We start from the raw sequence: 19,227 nt of genomic DNA, 5'->3' as shown, positions 1-19,227 counted from the left end.
TGTTGGAAGCCTCTTGGTCAGGACGCCGTGTTCAGCGGCCACGCGAGTGCTGACTCGTCTCGTAGAGCTGCATAAAAAGAAAACTAGATGCTCGTGTACCTTTTCTGACGTGGCGCAATATACATCAAGCCGTTCTGACTAAACACTTAAAAAATTCTCCTTTTCTAATTGCGTCTGTTTCTCAAAATACTTACTTAAAGAGGGAATGTAGCTTATACTATTTCGTTAGTTAGAGTTCCAAAAGCATTGATACGTATATGCACCTGCAGGGGAATGCAAATTTGTTTTTGAGATTGGAAAATTTGCAAGACCGGGTTTGTTTACATCTACATTTGACTACTTATATCCCCGAAGCGCGAACAGTTAAACAACACTCCTAGTGTCGTTTCCTGCAGCCCGAACACAGTTCAGAGGCACACAAACACACTTTCCCCAGTTCGGCGTCCGCTAGCAGGTTCAAGTCTCGGCATGCCGAACAGTTTGTTTTGTATTATGTTACTGCCACGGCTCGAGACACCGCAGGCGGGGCCTGTCTTAACACGTTTGAGGAAAGCCGGCTTTTCGAAAGGCGCAGGTGCTTTACCACGCTACACCATCTTGTAGCACGCGCAATCCGGGTAGCGGCGCGCAGAATCGTAACAGCGTCTCCCCCAGGGGTTCCGAGATACCGATCGAGAAAGGTGCGCCACTATTTTTCAGAGAAGCGGTCTTGAAGAGATGTCCTCGACAGACACTCCACTTCAGGCCCGGGTCGAACGACATCGCGCTTGAGATTCACCGTGTCGGTCACTGGAGGAAGAAATGTTTCCTGGGAGTGTCTTTGGCTTGGTCGAGAGAACAACACCGAAACCACAACCGCATGGCCGGCAAGTGCGAAGACAATCCCCGCTGAAGCATTACCAGGCTTTCGCTTGCGACAAAAAAACGCGATTAACTAACTACACTATTGATATTTTAAACCAGCAGTACTTCAGTCAAGCGCATATATCTACATGGCGAACATCTCGCGTCAATGGATATATCCCACACGAAAACAAATGCAAACGTAAGGGCGAAACCTACATCAGCAAAAACAAGGCAAGCGAAAAGGTCGGGCCACTTTCCGCCACTTCCGCCACTGCAGGCCACTTCCCGCGCTGACAGCTACGACTTGAGCTCTCGGCATTTCTGTGAGCTTTCCCCCTTTTTTTAATTCCACTTTAGGTGCGCCCGTTCTTTGAAGTCTGCTGCGGCCGGCTGAGAGGACATCGGTTATTCCCTGAGACACACTTCGAGAACGCGGAAAAACTGGACAATTTCCACCAATAGTGCGAAGCGTGCACATTTGTTTTCAGGCGCTCTGAGGTCAGCTTAGAACTGGCGGAAAGCCAGCGTACGCCGCTGCCAGTCGGTATACACGAATTGGAACTCATCCCGCACGTATGCCCGGAAGTTGTACGTTTCTGGTCGTCCCTTTCCTTTTCCTTGACACTGTCAGTAAGGCTTGCGGTATGGCTAGTTTGGTACATATTACACCTTAGGCAACAGCGCGGGAAACTTGACAAACAGAAAGCAACCAGACAGAGCGCTCGAGTCTGTTTGCCTTGTCTCTGTCCAAGTTTCCCGCGCTTTTGCGTAAGGTGCCACGTGCACCCCATAGGGCTCCTGCGCTGAAGTTTGGCGGCATGCAGCGCCCCCTCGTGTCCGACAGGTCTGGGTAGTACAAAAGCAAACTACCCTCGCCGCCCTCCATGTGTTTTCAATTACAAGCAGGAGTGTAAGTTTGTTGTACTGAGTTTAATCGCTTTGTGGCTCGTTTAAATGACTAGATGCTGAATGAAATAGCCCTTAAAGTAGCTGCAGAGGCTAAACAAAATAATATACGCTAAAACAAGCCGATTTATCGGCTTTCTGTTGAGCGAGCTGTCGCGGTCGTCGCGGCGTGGTAGAGTATCGCCAGGTCGGGTGGTCTAACTTCCTGACGACAATTATCGTTCATTCTTCTTGCGTGCGGTTGACAAAGGAAAGTTCACGAGTAGCATAAACACGGAACGCGCGCGCATCCTATCGCCTGAGGTAACTGCAAAAGGTTGCTTCCACGGCAGCATGCAAGCGAACGCAATAATTGCGCAGCCGACTCAGCTGAAACTGCTGGCCTGGCACCGCCTTGAAACCGAGTCGAAATTTGTTTCGTATTTTCGCAAACAAAATGATTCTTGCGTAACGTTTTACGCCGGACGATTTACAAACGGCAGGGTATGTATGTTAGCGAGTAGGTGAGGCAATAGCTTCAAATAAACAAATTAAGGGTTATTAAAGGACGCAAAACAAGCTCCAAATCGCACGCTCGCTGCCTGCAGAGATGTGTACTTCTATATTTGCATAACATAACACAGGCGCATGCACGGCCTGCGGCCCCGAATGTTTACAGACTACCATCACTGACTCTATTGGTTATCTTACAGTGCAGGGGTCGTCGCTTACGATCTGAACGCCGACCCACCAGTTTTGTCCACAAATGGAGTTAGACAGCGAGACAAGAACAGAGAATTGATCGCTTTCAGTTGAATTGTCTCCCATCTTCACACATCGCCAGATTATTGCCAAATATTATTGGTATTTCGCTGAATTTTTCCTCTTTGCATTCAAAGCCCTCCCTTCCCCTCCTACCCGATTTGCCGTCCAGCCCTCCGACGTGTCGGCTGCATGCAACTCGGCCCTACAATTCAAAACGTTGCTGGCCCTTATTCTAGCCTACTAAATGCGAACTGGGAATATATGATGCAAGAGCGTAATTAACTAAAGTGAGAGCAAACAAGGAAAGCGAGCGGCCTCTCAGTTCGCTATACCACTTTGCTTCACGGCCACTACCCTCGGAATCGCAAAACAGATTTAACGCTTCTGACGCTCGCTGCATTTTGTCACCTAGACACGCAACAAAACGGCAAGCTAGCGCTTCGCATGTATTCGTAACGGCGACGCAAACAAGCACTGTGCACGCATAGTGCGCAGATATGCAAAAGAGCGGCGCACCGCAGCAGACTAGCCTGCAGTCCGCCAGACTCGCTGGCTGTTTAATGCGCGATCATCCCCGATGGCGTCACTCTTCTTTTTTGGTCTGCTGTTGTTGAGCAGTCCTTGTCACCAAGTGTATTGATTTAAACTAGAAGTTTCACTTCCAATTTCCTTTCACACGCCATCGATCGGTGAACTGCGAGTGGAAGAGTGCCGTCACCGTCCCGTCCCGGCACCTTCGTCGGTGCTGTAAACGTATTTAGAGCTAATCCATAACGTCAAGTTGATCGCTGGAATAGATCATACGCGTCGGGGATGGGCTCGTGACCATGTCGCAAAACAATCGGTAGCGTCAAGCTCATTTTGCTTGTGTCAACACGGGATCCTATGAGACCCGCACAACTTTGTACTACCTGGAAATACTGCCCGGAAGCCGCTTGCGCAGCGCCACCTGGGCAGCGTATGAGGCCTATTAGGCAAGCACCGAAGGCTGTTATCGTTCTTCTTTTCCGGATCTCAGGGCTACACTAGATCTGTTCTGTCCGGTCTCACAAAACGGCTCAGCCTCATGTGACACCGGAATATCTACGAGCTCCGCTGGCCGTTGCTGGACGTCGAGTACCTGAGCTGGTGGTAGGCCGCAATCGACTGGCTAACACGCGACATCATCATCATTACCCCAAAGCCGCCCTGTGAAAACAGTGTGGGATCTCGACTGCAGCCTTGGCCACAACGTTGCTCGAGTGTGAACTCGCACACGAAGCAACACTTTCCATTTCAGCGGACGCGTGCGACCTCATCTTCATAGACTCGATAGCGTGATCGTTCGCGCGCTTCTGCAGAACGTCCTAATTTCGCGAACTCTGCGCGTTCGGGTAGGTAGCCGTTTACAATGTATCCAGTGAATCTGAGCACTTCTAACGGAACGCCGGCACCTGATCGTGCTGACTGTACTTATGCTTTCGGTGGTGAGCCCTCATTAATGCGCAATCTTCTTCATTTCACTCAGTCGCCCCGTTCCTCTCAGTGGTGGCGACATATCCTTTACAGCGCCTTTCGCAAAGATCTCAGTACTGTTTTTTATAGCCTGTGCTTCGGAAATAAAATCTTCCTCGCGCAACACCTGATCGGACCTGTTCTATAAAAGGTATCTTTTCACGAAGTTTTCAGGATACTGCCGCCTGGTTGACGAGTTCACCAAACTGATGCTCACTCAAGCAACCGGCAGGCGCACGTTCCGCGCTGATACGGACTGTTTCACCCAAACATCATACACTCCGTCCCTTCAGTTGATCCGGCCCGACGTACGAAGGGTGGATCATGTTTACCGTCGCCGTGGGTTCGCGAATAACTCGGCACGGTTTCCCGTTGACCACGCGCTCACGTGCGTAAATCTCCAGTTACTGCCTGCTATCCCCACTATGGTTTACCACGTGAGAGACGAGCTTGTATTTCTTGCAATTCGCAGCAAAATGCCCCGTCTGGCTACTTATAACACCCACACTGTTTGTTCGTTTGAAAAGTGTTCATTCGGCGCTGCTCCTTTGCGTCTACGCCCTTCTCGCTTTCCCGGCCAATTTATCCTTCCGAGTCAACGACCTTGTTACCTCCACTTCGTCCGGGGAAGCTATGAATTGCGGCGGGGATTTACCAGGCCTCTGCCTGAATTCTTTTCGGCCACCTTTCGGCATCTGCGCACGGCGAAGTGCTACAAACTCGTCAGCTAGCCGAGACAGTGCTTACCCCAGGCCGGTCCTCCACCGAGTTGTCCACGTTTTCCGGTAGTCGGCGGTATAACTGTCCCAAACCGAAGCACTCAATCACATTGTCGTGATCTCCGAAAGTCTTTGCCTCTTTGAGCCACGCTTCCATCTTTGATTGATTGATTGAGATGTTTAACGCACCGACGCTACACAGGCGATGAGGGCGCTGAGGTGGAGGGCTCTCGATTAATTTTGAAGACCTTGGAATCCTTACAGTGCGCCGAAATCTCGAACACACAGGCGTTTTCACTTTCGCCTCCACCAGGAAAGCAGCGCCGCGGCCGCGAATCGAACCCGCGTCCTTGGGCTCAGCAGCACCAGGCCTTAACAATGATCCACTGCGGTAGATCACCCTTCCACCTTAGCCCTCAGCTTATCAGCGAACTGCTTGCACGACTTGCCCTTAGCTCTCTAGCCCTCACGGAAATCCTGGCTAAATGCCTCCGCAGAAAGCCTGTACTTGCGCAGGAGGATCGTGACCCGTCAAAGTAAACGCGCATCAAGCTATTGAGTATTTTACTCTGCCCGTCTAACCAGCAATTTCTATCACACTGCGCTAATTTGCGGTAACAGTATCAGAGCTGTGTCTACATTAAGCCACGTATGTGTTGGTGGACCATTCTAATGCAGTGAAGTTCCACTACCTGATTTTATTGTTATTCCTGCAAAATGAACTCACGTTAGCTTAAAAGCGAAGGTGGGACGGGAAGGGAAAGAATAATGCATCCTCTATAGGAGGCCATCCTCCTTGGCGAAAGGTAGGATGAACTCCAAAGCGACCCTGTCTGAGTGCAGTGAGCCTGTTGCGGGCCGCATCCAGTTATCGTAGGACGAGAGCATATTCTCCCTTCCGGGAGAACAGAGTCGAAGTGCAGATGCGGCGCCATGAGGCGTGTAGCTAAAGTAGGAACAATTGAGTTGTTCGGTAGGTCGACCTGGATTGACGGGTGGCAGGCTTTGGGTTGGTGGTTGGGAAGATCAAGGAGGACACAGATGGTTTGATTGCCTTCTTTGTCGTTTTCGGCACCAGTGCCACCGTTCGAGCACCTTTGGTGCAAGAAAAACGCCTGAATGTAGCCTGTGCAGCAGCACCTGCCCAGCCCTAGGCAGCAGTGGAGGCTGCGTGTGCGGGTATTAAAAATTGCGGCTCGCAGTTCCCTCTTACGTAGGTTCTTACCCACTTTTTGTATTTGTCCTGCGTCAGATGTCGGTTCGGGCATGGTTTCCTAGGATATGAGCGATCTCAGACCACGCGATTGGATAGGATCGAATGCGTGCTCCGCCTTTCGAGATTTGTCGTTGCCATTAATCCCTTGGTGACCACAAATCTAATGCGAAGTGACATTAACGCTGTTTGTTACCATCTTAAGCAATTTTTACGAGGTGTGCTGAGGATGAAACTGCGTTTAGTGGAGATGTCGCGAAGCGCAAGTTGGCAGTACTTTTAAATATCGAGCTGTTTAGCCGTCTTTCTGGTTGAAGTGCGACCGACGCTCCAAGCAATTCCAAAGAGTTCTGGCTCTGCAGGAGCACGTGTTTGCGCTTCCACCATAATTTTATACTTCAAGATAGTAAGGCGGAGCGCTGGTAGGAAAATTGACTGCGTGTCCACCATAACTATATCTTCGTGACACCGTGGCGGAGCACTGCTAAGAAAATGTTCTCTTACATCTTTAGGAACGTGTCCCACAGAAGTGCCTATATTGACGCGAGTTGTGTAGCGAGTGCGCGTTGAAGTCTGTCTCCAACTCCAGATATTTGCTACTTTCTAGTGCTTGAGCCGCTCACGCCAAAAAAAAAAAAAAAATTACACAATTGACAACTTCACTAACATGAAAATTGTGATGCAAGATCCGTTGCTCCAGTTTAAGACGTCAAAAGTACGTGTTTTATTCCAGGAAAGCAAAAACGTATGAAGGCATGTCGTGCAGACATTGCAAAATCAGTGCCGGGAAGCGACCATCAGGGCTTCAGAGAAGCATCCGCGCTGTCTCACTGGTAGGGCGTCGCAACATTTACGCTGCTACGGTATCTTCTGCCTGTCATAGGACAGGCTCGGAACTAACTCCGCACATCAACAGAGCACATCCCGCTTGGGTGCTCATGCATGGCCCAGCAGACTTAGTGTGTTTTGGGTCATCAGAAATAGGATCATGGTTCGCTAATTTCCTTACAGGTGGTCGACATAGCGACGCGAGAAAAGCTCGGCCCCCATCAAATGGGCGAGATATGTTTCCGCAATGCTAGCATGGTCAGAGGATACTACAAGATGCCCAAGGCGACCGCCGAGCTCTTTGACAAGGATGGCTGGATGAAGTCAGGTAAGGCAAACGGCTTGAACCATGGAAAAGTTCGGTTGGCCGTATTTCGAGGTATACTTGTGGGCATTCAACTACATTAATGAAAAGCAAGAAAACATGATAATATTCCCTACTGCAACACTTGTGGGCATTCAACTACAATAATGAAAAACAAAAAAAAACATGACAATATTCGTTTCTGTAACACCTTGAAAATTGGTACAGTGTTGAAGAAAAAGAGAAATTACGAGATTATGGCTCCAATGCAGCATTTCATTGGGTCCTTTTTAGGGCGCAGCCTTTTGGCGCGAGATCCTGGGCTGAGCGGCGTCGCCGTCGTCGTTGTGACCGGCCGAACGATGGCAAGATCGAAGTGTGAAAAAAGCAGAGGAGGAGACTGTAGCGAAATCAGGAGAGGAGTGCGGGTCAGCGTGGGGGTGCGAGACGCTTCTACGAAAGTGTGCAAAGGGAAGAGGGCTGTATGCTGTGCCCGCCCGAGGTGTTGGACTGAAAAAACGTGAAGGGTGCGTGCTTGGTGAAAACGTGACGGGGGCGTGCGCGTGACGATGATGTAGGTTCGCCTCCTAAGACGCAGTTCGCGGTCCTCTCCTGAGACGCACTTCGCGACGCCGACGCAGAGGCTCACTATAGTCGCCGTAAAGAGAACCCAAGAGTGAGTGCTGCCTCAGCGCACTACGGCCGTAAGGAGTGAGTGCTGAACTGCGAGTGAGGCAACCGGTCATGCGCTTCGCCAGCCGCTGCAGCTAAACAAGCTGCCAGAGCGGAGACTCAGCACCGCCGACGCCACAACCCTGACCGAGTGCGGAACAATGAGTGAGGCAACCAGTGTACGTGCCTCGTCAGCCACTGGAAATACACGTTTTCTGTAACCATAGAAATATGTCCGTCTGAAATTTGTTGCCTTAATTTATTGTGCACAGTCAAAACAGCTAAACAGTAGCGCCCAAATATGGCATTTGAGAGCATCGTAATCACCAGCCAATTTTTTTATATTACCCCTTGGTGGCTCAGTGGCTATGGCGTTGTGCTGCTGAGCCCAAGCACGCGAATTTGATCCTTGCCGCGGCGGCTGCCTTTCTAATGAGTCGAAAACCGGAATAGACCGTGGGTGGAGATTTCCGCGCATTTTAAGGCACCAAAGTCGTTCCTGCTGTAATCCTTCGTTAATAGATGGGTAAAATTTCACAAAAGTCTTTTGTATTTTTCTTATTTTTTTTTTTGGAATGCTCAAGCCGTCCTGAATGTTCTTCCGCGTCTTGACTGACCTGGAAGGACAGGTTCTCAAAACCACGTTCTTGCACGCTCCCTTTGGTAGACCTCGCACCGGGGTGGTAATTGCTCTTATTTTCTTCACGAGTAATTTTTTAAAAACTGAAACTGCCAATTTATTAGTGCTTAGCAGGTTTTTGAAATCAGACTGGTAACAACTAAAAGTCATAAATAACAAATAAAAGTGTGGCTTATTGAACGCGGTTGCCTTAGACGCGTGTTCGGTTCAGCGCGGTTACTTTGAGTTTTTTTGCAACATTGCTTATGGTGAAGCAACATAAAAACATGCTTTAGGATCACCAAGCCGATGAAGCTGCGTAAAAAGTGTCAGTGTTGTGTAAATCAACGCCATCCAACTACAGCTGATGGGAACGAGACCGACAACACTCCTGCAGCAAGCACTTCAGCGAATAAACCTTCGGCTTATTCCACTTAGTCGCGAAGATAAAATATTTTACACATATTCTTAGTGGTAACACACAGATTTACGTGGAACGTCTGCGACATGTGTATACAAGCAGCAGTGCACGCTGAGAGGGCCGCGGAGGCGGCAGTGAACTAGTACAGAACAGTAGCGTGAACCGAAGCAACGTGTTCCTCGCAGTGGACATGGTCACATTGCAACCTTTAAAGGGGTTCTCAAATACCTTCCGCCGATGCATGGATATACATGTAACCAAATAAAGCAATGTAGTAGCAATCTCCTCCCGCAAGAATTTTGTTAAAGCGAAGAGTATTAGCTGAGAAATCGTAAATGAAGAACCGCGCATTATCGTCGCGCCGCATTTCCTCCTCCTTTCAACTGTTAACGGCGCGGAGGCCTTCCCTCCCATGATGCTGCGCTCCTCAGCGGTGACGTACTTCCGCTATTGCGCTCCGCAGACTACCGTCTGATACGGGCAAGATCTTTTGGCTTTTTTATCTTTGTTCACACCGTGCATCCCGCACTCCGCTCAAGGCTGGAAAAGCGAACGAAAGACCTGGCCGCATGTGTGCGGCCTGGCCTTGCTCTTTCCCGGCGTACGTTGCTTCAGTTGACATCGGCGGCACGTGACTTTTTATCAGCGGCGAACTCGCTGCAGCCGCACGGGGAGGATCGTGCGCTCGTTCTCTTTGATGCACCTTCCCAGCGCTTTAATCATGTGACCAGTTCAGCTTGGGGTGACCCGTGGCGGAGAGCGACAACGTTGGCAAAACATGCTCCGCCGCGGCGCGAGTGCCTCTTTGAGGTTCGGTTGCCTTGGCAACAAGGCACAAACCGCCCTCGAAGTCAGTTACGGTTGCGTGATCCCGGTTCAGCTTCGGGCCCCACCTCGCGACATGTGGGCACAGCAGGCGTACCACTCACTCCCATTGGAGAGTGCGCGATGGGTTTGGCATTGTAAAAATACAGGAGGCGATGGTGTGTGTGTTGTGGACGCGTTTATTTCGCGATGAAACGCGACGTCTGCGGTGGATAGTGCTTCCCATGGTCTGGATTATCTTTCTCGAGCGACGTACGACTCAACCTCGCATGGTGTATGTGCAGTTTGCGTAGCTAACAGCCTTCTCGGCTTGCGTGCCAGGGTAAAGTGACTTGCTGTTCGTTCCCGGGAACCGCGCGCGAGGTGAGTGCCGAATTTACGACGGGCAGGAGGGGCCAACCGATCGTCTCTCAATCGCGGCTCAGACTTGCAACGCATGTTGTGACGTTGTGTTCGTTCGAAACGCATCTCTGGAATGTTTTGAAGTTGAATGAAATGTATGCGTCAATCCCGGGCATTCGGCTCAGGGCGTTCACTGCGATTGCACGAAATAAGTGCCACGGGGCTTCAACGCTTTCTTTGTGGAATGTATTTAGGTAAGAGAATATCCATGTCGTGTTATGGCCATGTTGCATTCAATATAAACGGTTAAGCGTTTGTTTACACTTGTTTGAATAGGCGTAAAATGTCCAAGCACTCCGGCACTCCGCTAGCAGATCAGCCGGCGAGTCGACGCTGAGCAGACGACACATCTCTTTGCCGGAAGTGCGTGAAAAAGCCGCCCAATAGGAGGATGTCTACCTCATGACAAACAATCTGGGAAGATGGCGGCGTCCAAAAACACGCGGGGAAGGGTGAGAAAAGAGCGACAAACTTTGCAACGAAAGTGTGGGCTTTCCGCTGCGCGTAAATGAGTAATACTTGGCACTGATGACGTTGACGACCCAGTCTGACGATTGCGCTAGTTCATTTAGTGCGCTCACAAGGCCTTTCAGGGCCCCTTTAATGTTGTGCTAATGTTCAACGAAGGCTGCTTAGCACCGCGATAACTTACTGAAGGCGTTGGTCATTTCTCAGGGCCCCCAAACGATACAGAGTTTTAGGATTCCGTCTGTCACGTAAGACGGTGGGTGTCTCGGCCAGTTTAGAGAAATGAACGCGGGAGAGCGGTCGGCAGGTTTAACAAAACACAAATTTATTATTACCACTCGTGACATTACACTAGCAAGAAAACCACCAAACAGATCAACAATGAAACCCCAAACTAAATATAACGACACGCATAATAAATCAAACACAAGAGTCGCCACAATAAAGTTTCTATACTATCCAAGCCCCGGACCTCTGGTCACACCTTACTAATTAATCATCGTATCTCAAGTACTCCCTCTACAACTAGTCCATAGTTGAAGCCTACGCGTCATCGTATCTCAAGTACTCCCTCTACAACTATTCCCTAGTTGAGACCTACGCGACTTGTCCCTATTGGAACGGCCCAACCGGTCATCGGCCCTGACGTACAGCCTCCCAAAGTTTTAATAATATAGCGGGAGCGACGACCGACCGGTATGTCAGCGCCTTTTCGCGGTGTTCACCAGCGAAATAGTCGAGATTATTCGCGCGCGGATAGGACTATCTGCGGTGCGTTGCCCTGAAAAGACCACCGGAGCACGCTCCCACAACAGACAGTTCTATGCGCGTGCACGTACCCTCGCCTATTTTGCCGGTGAACACCGTGATAAGGAGCTGACACGCCTATCTGTCGTCGTTCCCGCTATATTACTAAAACATTGGTAGGCTGTACACGACGCGGTGGTAGTCGTAGTCGTCTCTCGGTAGTGCGGGCGTAGATGCTCGCGGTCGTTTTGTGGACGGCGGTGCACCGCGCGTCCCGATGTGGTTCCAGCCGGTAGTGGTGATTCCTCAGTGGCTACCCTTGTGGTAGCCGCTGCAGCCGTAGTTACCAACGAGGTTGAGGAACGTAGCTTTGCGAGGCCGTCGCCGCAAGAGTCGAGAAAGCGTGGACGCTGGCCAACAGGTACCCGACCCTCGCCGCTGCGGCCTCCGATACGTACTTTGGTGGTGCGAATAGGACGCTACAGCCGATGCGAGGTCGCCCCGCTCATGCCCAGGCTTCGCAGGCATCGTCGTTCGCCTGGCCGCCTCTCCCTGGATCGTTCTTCCCAGCTCGTGTGCCCCTTCCGCCTCCTGGTTCCATTAATCCCCCTTCTTTTTGTGCTGCCTGCTAATAAATCCTCTGGGCCTCATCGTGACAGATATATACTACCGGAATTTCAGGTCTCCAGGTCCAACAATATTGGCTCGGCATTTATGAGTCAGTCCGTGAGTAAGTCAGTCAGTGAGCCGCTTGTTTTTATAGGTACATATTGCATAGAGGTCCTGTATAAGCGTCGCCTGAGTTACGCGTGTGATTTCCACGACCCGCCGCGCCGCAGGTTCCGCCGTGCCAGAAATGCCGGCTCTCAGTGCAACGCGCCAAACGCCTTTTCAGGTTGTGCGCAGGTCAGCGACTACGGCTGCACACACACGCGTCGACTTCGCCCCGCCGCTGCAACCTCTGCGGCGGCCCCTAAATACAAAACGGGTGGCTTTCCCGCCCGACATTGAAACCCAAATGGTGGATGGACGTGCAACTCTGCTACCCTAGGAGCGCTATATCCAGGAACTTTAGTATCGCGTAAACCGTGGTTCTTTCGTGGCGTGCGGGACAGGGAACATCCAACACAGTGTGGGAGGCGGAGAGCGCTTTTCACTCACGGAGCACAGTGTAGATGGAACGGCAATAGGGCGCTATTACCCAGCTTTCCCCGTGCTCACACCGACGGGAGCGTCATGGGGACCCATCCGTCGGCTTTGGCGACGGTTTTGGGCCTTTTTTGGCGCAGCTTCGCGTACATTGCGGGCTTACTTCGCATGGCTTGAATAACATGTTCGACAGCACCTCCGGGGTAACCCGGACCCGACGGAAGTACGTGGTCGTACGGCAAACATACGTTAAGGATTGGTTTGCCGGGCGGGAAAACAAAATTTAGCGACCACTTACAGACATCTGGCCGCTAGAGAAACGCCACCTTTTGCGTACTGCTTGTCACGCATGGGACTGGGTTTTCAAAATTGCTGAATACCAATTCGGTTGTGTTTTAACAGGTATTACAAAAGACGAATGGAGCAACTGTTTCTGATAAATAGCGATTATCAAAGTTCCGTCCGCTCTCTCGCAATTCTCAAAATTACGAAAAATATTGTTTTTATTTTAAAACTGTTGAAATGGCACTCACTAAGATCACAGGCCCGATTCTTTCGGTGGCTGCGCTTGTGTCGCCTGGTGGTGTATCCCAAAGCTAGCCCATCAGGATGGCTAGGTTCCGCTGTCTCACCCTTCGAAACACCCTCCTCTCCGTTTTCTTTCTTGCGACGAACTGCCGGTCTGCAGCGGCGGTGTCCGCCGATCGATCCCGGCCGTGGCCGACGCTGTGGCGTTCGGGACGGCGCCCCCGCGAATTTCAGATAACGGCTGGCAGAATCTCAGGTTTCACTCTTTCCAGAGCCACGTGTGTGAATTCAAGTGACGTCAAATGTGGAATTGTTGTGGGGGTCGTTCACAGCTGTGCTTTCCCACCACCTTCACAGCATGGATTTGAGACAATTTCTTTTCAGCTTTCCTCTTGCCACGTCAGGTTTCAGCACCTACTTTCTAATGTACGTTATTGCATTATAGGCTTTGCCTCTCCAAACAGGGTGCGCTAATAATTGAGGAGCCGATATTGCAAGATGTATGGAAGCACGGCGTAATGCACTTACGACACAAAAATTACAAAACGAAAAGCACATGCTTCAGATATCACGCCCTCAGTCGGTTGGCCCTCAGCTTCTGTCTAAAAATTGACGCAGCAGCCTATAATAGTGATTCTGAAGAAAGTAGCAGGACTAAACCGAGGTCCAGGCCGAAGGGTATACTGGAGTTTCCCAGCAGAGCAGTAACAAACCGAGCCAGAAAAAACGCTTTCGCACTCTCACTTAGAATGAGCATTGGGACACAGTTTAACGTAACGGCACCGGTATAGAGCAGGTAAGAACCACTGTCACACGGAATGTGAGCACAAAACTGTTTCTGCTCACTGGTGTTGCTTCATAGCTTGAAGACGAACGGATATGCCGTATGCGTTAGACACATGCTCCCGCATTTCGCAGGTGACGCGGGCTACTACGATGAAGACGGGCGGCTATACTTCGCTGAGCGACTGAAGCAGCTGATTAAATGCATGGACAACCAGGTTGTGCCAGGCGAACTGGAAGAACTGCTGCTCCGCAAACATACTCATGAGATATCTGAAGTATGCGTCATCGGTTTGCCACATGCTGAGTACGGTGAGGCTGCAGCAGCAGCCATTGTACTCTCAGAAGAAGGGAGGAAGCAGCAGAGATATGATCTTGCGAAGCGGATTAAGGAAACAGTTTCAGGTGAGGGAAGGTGGATTACTTCTTAATGCGTACGCATTCTCTTATGCGTGTTATACTAGCCAAGGTGAAGTTTTTATTCCGACGTTTTTAGAGCCATGCTCAGAATGTAAGGGCTAGTCTGTACAATATATTTGAGGTATGACATCTTTTTCGTGTGCGAACGTTGTGTGCACGAAATATAATTTACAAAAATCAGTAATGTCCCTATAACGAAAAAGCGCCCGCTCGGGTAGTCTCTTACCAATTCAACTTAACAAGAAGGGCCTTTGTTCAAACCTTTTACGTTGCGCGTGCTCTAGTGCATAGTTGAAAAATATTTCGTCTAGAATAATGTTTTGCGAAATTCAAGTGCGGTGCCTTTCGGCAAAATGATTGCCCGTCCATCGGTACGCAGGACGACAGAACATAAAAGGAAAGAGCGCGTAACTGCGCTCTTGTTGCCTATCATACGCCGCCATCTTCGTCATAGAGACGTCCAGACGAAGCGTAGCTCGCTACCGGCCTCTGCCGAAGCGCTGGCTGCAGGCCATCTCGGCGGGTTCTGTGACTCCGGGAGTGAATTTTAAGCTTTATATATTGAGGCGACAGGAATGACGAGGACGGATGGCGAATCCCAGTGGACAACCGAAGGAGCGACCACCAGCCAATGCCGCTGTTAATCAAGCAAGCGCGAGCTTTGGGACAGCGCGCAAAGCACGGTTATCGCGGTGTACGAGGTCGCAAGTGTCCAGTTTAGTGTCCCCAGTCTTCCTTTTATCCAATGTATCCCCTATCGATGTTTCAGCTTTGCTCAAGCTATACAAACGACTTCAGTTAATCTTGCTATGAATTCGAAGCTTCCTTTATCTCACTGATGGCTTATGTAGCGTTGAAAACGCACTTCAGGAAAGCCAGCGTTCTCTGAAGGTGATGGTAGCCATGGGTGAAATGAAAGAACAAAACCACCAGTGGTGGTCATATTCGAAAATAGGTCCCTTGCCTTATGAAGCCGACATCCATGCCATTGCGCCATTTCGACATGCCAAAAGCAGGGTGAACTTGGATAGGGGGCATGGCCGAACCAAATTAGACAGAAAAATTACGCACCCCTCGTTCTAACGACAACGATGGTTGAACGCTACGCTTTCTTCGCACAAAAACAACTGGCAAAGAGTCAAAAAGCCGCTGCGATAAAAAGCCCAAGCTGCGGACGAGTCAAAGCTAAAACTCAAAGAGTCAAAGACCAAACCGCCTGCGAGTCAAAGTCCAAACTCAGGCAACAACCAAGGATACTCTCACCAGAAAGCTTCACGTTCAACCATCGTCTTCATTAGACAGACGGGTGCATGGTTTCTTTAGCACCTAAGAACCCAAAGTCATCCAATTACTGCATCACATCTCAACAATCCTGAAATAGCCCCTCGGCTTCAAGAGAACTAAGTAGAGAACAGTGGACAGGTGATTGCAGTGTGCTCGCGACAATTATACGGGAGACGATTGCGCTCATCCATTTACAAAGCAAAGCAACGGATGAATTGTGGTATTCTCTGTACCAGAATACCAGAACATCCGTTGTATCTAATGTGCATGGTCGCAGCGTGCGGTAACGTACGTAGCCAGATGAATGAAGTGGCGGGAAAGCACATGGCATTGCATTTGTTTGGTGCACCTTTTTGAGAACACTGCAACATGCAACCATTACACATATGCTGAATTACAGGTTGTTATAATTGCATCAGCTTTGACACTGATTATGTGTTTTGCATTTATGTTAGCAAGAGAGTCTGTTAACTGTCATGCTGTTGCTAATGAACCGTGACCGCCACAACGCAGCCTGCATGACAAAGCTACCAGGGCTAATGCGTGCCGCGTACTGCCTTAAAACCGCGCACACGGAATGGTGAATCAGCTGAGGAAAAATAATAGAAAGGAAAATTCTCTGAACAGGGCAAGTGGTGCGAGATCAAGTTTTTATTAAAGAATTATACACGTTTATGGCGAAGTTATCATGACGAAAAAACTCTTGCAGCATAATTTATATAGGACATGGAGCCTATAAGTCAGGGCTGCTGTGGGCGGGTGGCCTACTGTAGAAGTGTATTGAAGGAAAGTTTAATAACAGTTTCACAGGCGTGCAGTTTGGTAGCTTTGTCCGAAAGTTTTCAGCGACGTTGGAGGAGGCCTAGTTTTTAATGCTTTGGCGGGAATGTATTTCACGTCGTCGTCATAAGATGAGTCAAAATACAAAGTTATTTTACGAAGCCCAGTTATTTTCGTGATGAAACTGCCACAATTACTGTGTTACAGCGCAGACATCGGATGGGAGATCGGTCACGGATAAAAATTAACTGATGCAACGTAAGTGTTCGGGCTTGTTGGTGCATACTCCATACAAAAAACGGAGCTAATACTGCACACACAGAAGCAGGCTACACACACATAGCAGCGCTATATGTGTGTAGCTTCCATTATTGTGTCTCATCTTGAGCGCAGGTTTTTTTTTTGCATGAACGGGTAAAAGACATACGTGATTGGTGGTCGAAAATTTTATTCTATTCGCCATTAGCGGCACCATTCAGATAGTTTTCATTGATTGTGGGGTTTCAGGCACCGTAACTACAAGTTCGTATGAAGCTTGTCATAGTGAAGGGCTCCACGTTAATTTTGGCCTTCTGCGGATCTTTACCGTGCACCGAAATCTCGATACACGGGCGTTTGCCCTTATCGCCTCCTCCTGTACGGCCTCCAGCACGGCCGCGATTAAAGCGGCCTCCTAAACTTAGCAGGACAAAGCGTTAGAACCTGAGCCAGAGCCCTGGGTCGGATAGTTTTCTCAGGACAGAACACGGGGCGGTTATACCTGCGTTTCTTCCAGCTATATCCACCTGAAGACTGAAATGCTATTTTGATCGGACATTTTCTTGCAATCTTACATCCGACATTTTTAGTGTACGCTAAGGACAGTAATGGTAAGAGAATGAATCGCTGATGTAGTCCACACTTGACGATCTTTTTTCTTTTATCTTTCTTAGTATTTTTTCTGTTGTCTAGATTGAACCCAGCCTATAAAAAACTCGTGAATGATCAATTGAAATCTTTGTCCCATTCAATGGTTCAGCCTTTGTTTGAAGTCGATGCAGAACCTAAATATTAACCGATATAACGCTGTATATAGCTCACACGTGCGCTACTGTTTCTTGGTATCGTCGACAACTACAGAGGCAACCCTCAATAGGCTTTCAGTTTTGCACAAAGAAATTATTTGTCACATAGAAAATATGGAACTCAAGCTAGCACTTCAGGCTCGTTCCAGTTATCTCGCATTACTAATGCCAAAAACATTCATCAATATTATAAAAGTTTATTCAATCAATCAATCAATCAATATCGCCTACTGAAGTTGCTACTTGTACCCCTGTTTTGGTATTCAATCGAATAACAGCCGTGGCTTCATTACACCATGGTAATATTCTCGTGAATACAAGACGTAAAGACCTGTGGGCTAACTCGCCGTTTCACGCGTTTTACAAATATCAAGCCCTAGCGTATAAACATTTCATACTATCTAAAAAATTCTCCAAACTTTCAGGACTCAACCACAAGAAATTTGAGTGATGTTTTATACAGCTCTAACATTAGTCTGCTTCTGTGTTTGTATATCTGCTTTCATGTTTCTAATAATATCGCTACGACATAATAAGAAGCGACTTGTGCGAAGTTATGCATACATAGAAGACTAAAGTTGTATTTTTCGTGCTTTCTCCTTTCCCATTTTCTCATAACTATGTTGCTTTGTTCCAAAAACAGAACCAGTACTCATACTTGAATTACTTTATAGCATGCTCAGTCTTTTTTTGCGTGTACGGTGTAAGTACAATGTGATTGTAAGGCTACCTAGGATTTCTTTGGTACTGTCTTGGTATGTCCTTGTGTTGCTTGCACCTGTCGGTGTGTATAACAAAAACTGCAGTTAGACGGATTATCAATTGTACACTTTTTTCTTTTTTGTGCAGCTCTGCTTTCTTTATGTTTCAATCTAAAAAGCTCTTTCGATCGGTACTATACTGTCTTCAAAATGTCGTAAATTGTACGGTAATAGGTATGTAAGTAACTTTCTATATTACTGTAATGTTGCTATACAGGTATCTGTATTTTTTCTGTTTTCCATGCAGCACTTGCTTCGTCTAGTACCACGATATGTCTGTGTTTTGCCGCTGCCTCGAAACGGTCTCCCGGGAATGGTCAAGCTGTTTGTTTTCAGACTTTAGCCATGGCAGCCTTCCCGACAATGTTTTCTACGAAGTAATAGATGAATTGATAAGTTTAATTTATTTGAAATAAATAACTGAACGAATAGAAATAAGAACATTCATCAAATAGATCCAAATGTAATGAGATAAAATAGATGAGATTAAAACAAACAAATAAGCCTTTAGGACCAGCCCAATATTGGCAACGCCCAGTGTATGCAGGGTTTCGCTTTTCTGCATTATGAACTTTCTCTGCATCCAATAGCAATATGGTTTTGATGCAGTACTCTCCTGAAATGAGCACTTCCATTTACACTGATGCACCATTTCAATTTCGCGAATAGAAGTTTGTGTTCATGATTGCCACTGCCCACGAATTTAAAGTTGTGAGATGGCTTTCATACTTCCTCCACTTTGCTTCTTTCCAGACACGCTCGCAGTGCACAAGCATCTCTACGGGGGACTGTTTTTCGTCGAATCCTTGCCTAGAACCGATAACTCTAAAGTGAATCGGCCAGCTCTTGTTCGTTCACTTTTAAGTGGCCATTAAAGCGCAAGTAGAGGTGTATTCAAGTACTGAAAATACAACTGATCCTCTGTTAAATACTATGTGTTGATGTGTAAACTACACAAAGACAGCAACAAATTTTACGTAGCCAAAATTGCATATATCCTGAAAATTTAAAGCAATATTTAATTAAGCTGAGAGTGGTGCGGCAAAACCACAAAGTATGGTGGACCCAAGAATGTAAGGAGGCAAAAAAGCAGCAAAATAAAGCATGGGGAGCCTTTAGAAGGTACCCAACCCAGGAAAATTTCATAAATTTTAAAAAGGTGAGAGCTAAAGCAAGGTACATTCGCCGGAAAGCTGAGAAAGCCTCATGGCAAAATTATGTCTCGTCCATAAACAGCTCCGTAACATCAA

General features: G+C 48.4%; 1 protein-coding gene across 2 annotated transcripts in view; it reads left to right on the top strand.

Annotated features, from left to right (window-relative positions):
• Window positions 1-18,892, top strand: part of LOC144173482 (putative 4-coumarate--CoA ligase 1) — a 48,013-nt gene extending 29,121 nt beyond the window's left edge. For both annotated transcript variants that reach the window (XM_077701885.1, XM_077701886.1), the window contains exons 8-10: window positions 6,934-7,078; window positions 13,804-14,073; window positions 18,731-18,892. In XM_077701885.1, coding sequence (XP_077558011.1) covers window positions 6,934-7,078; window positions 13,804-14,073; window positions 18,731-18,852 — 537 coding nt within the window. In that variant the 3' untranslated portion in view covers window positions 18,853-18,892. The remainder of the gene's footprint in view (window positions 1-6,933; window positions 7,079-13,803; window positions 14,074-18,730) is intronic.
• Window positions 18,893-19,227: the final 335 nt, after the last annotated feature.

Source organism: Haemaphysalis longicornis, unplaced genomic scaffold, assembly GCF_048455015.1.
Source record: "Haemaphysalis longicornis isolate Haplotype H1 unplaced genomic scaffold, Haemaphysalis longicornis Haplotype H1 scaffold_3, whole genome shotgun sequence".
Classification (NCBI taxonomy): domain Eukaryota; kingdom Metazoa; phylum Arthropoda; class Arachnida; order Ixodida; family Ixodidae; genus Haemaphysalis; species Haemaphysalis longicornis.
This window is presented reverse-complemented; position numbering and strand designations above follow the sequence as displayed.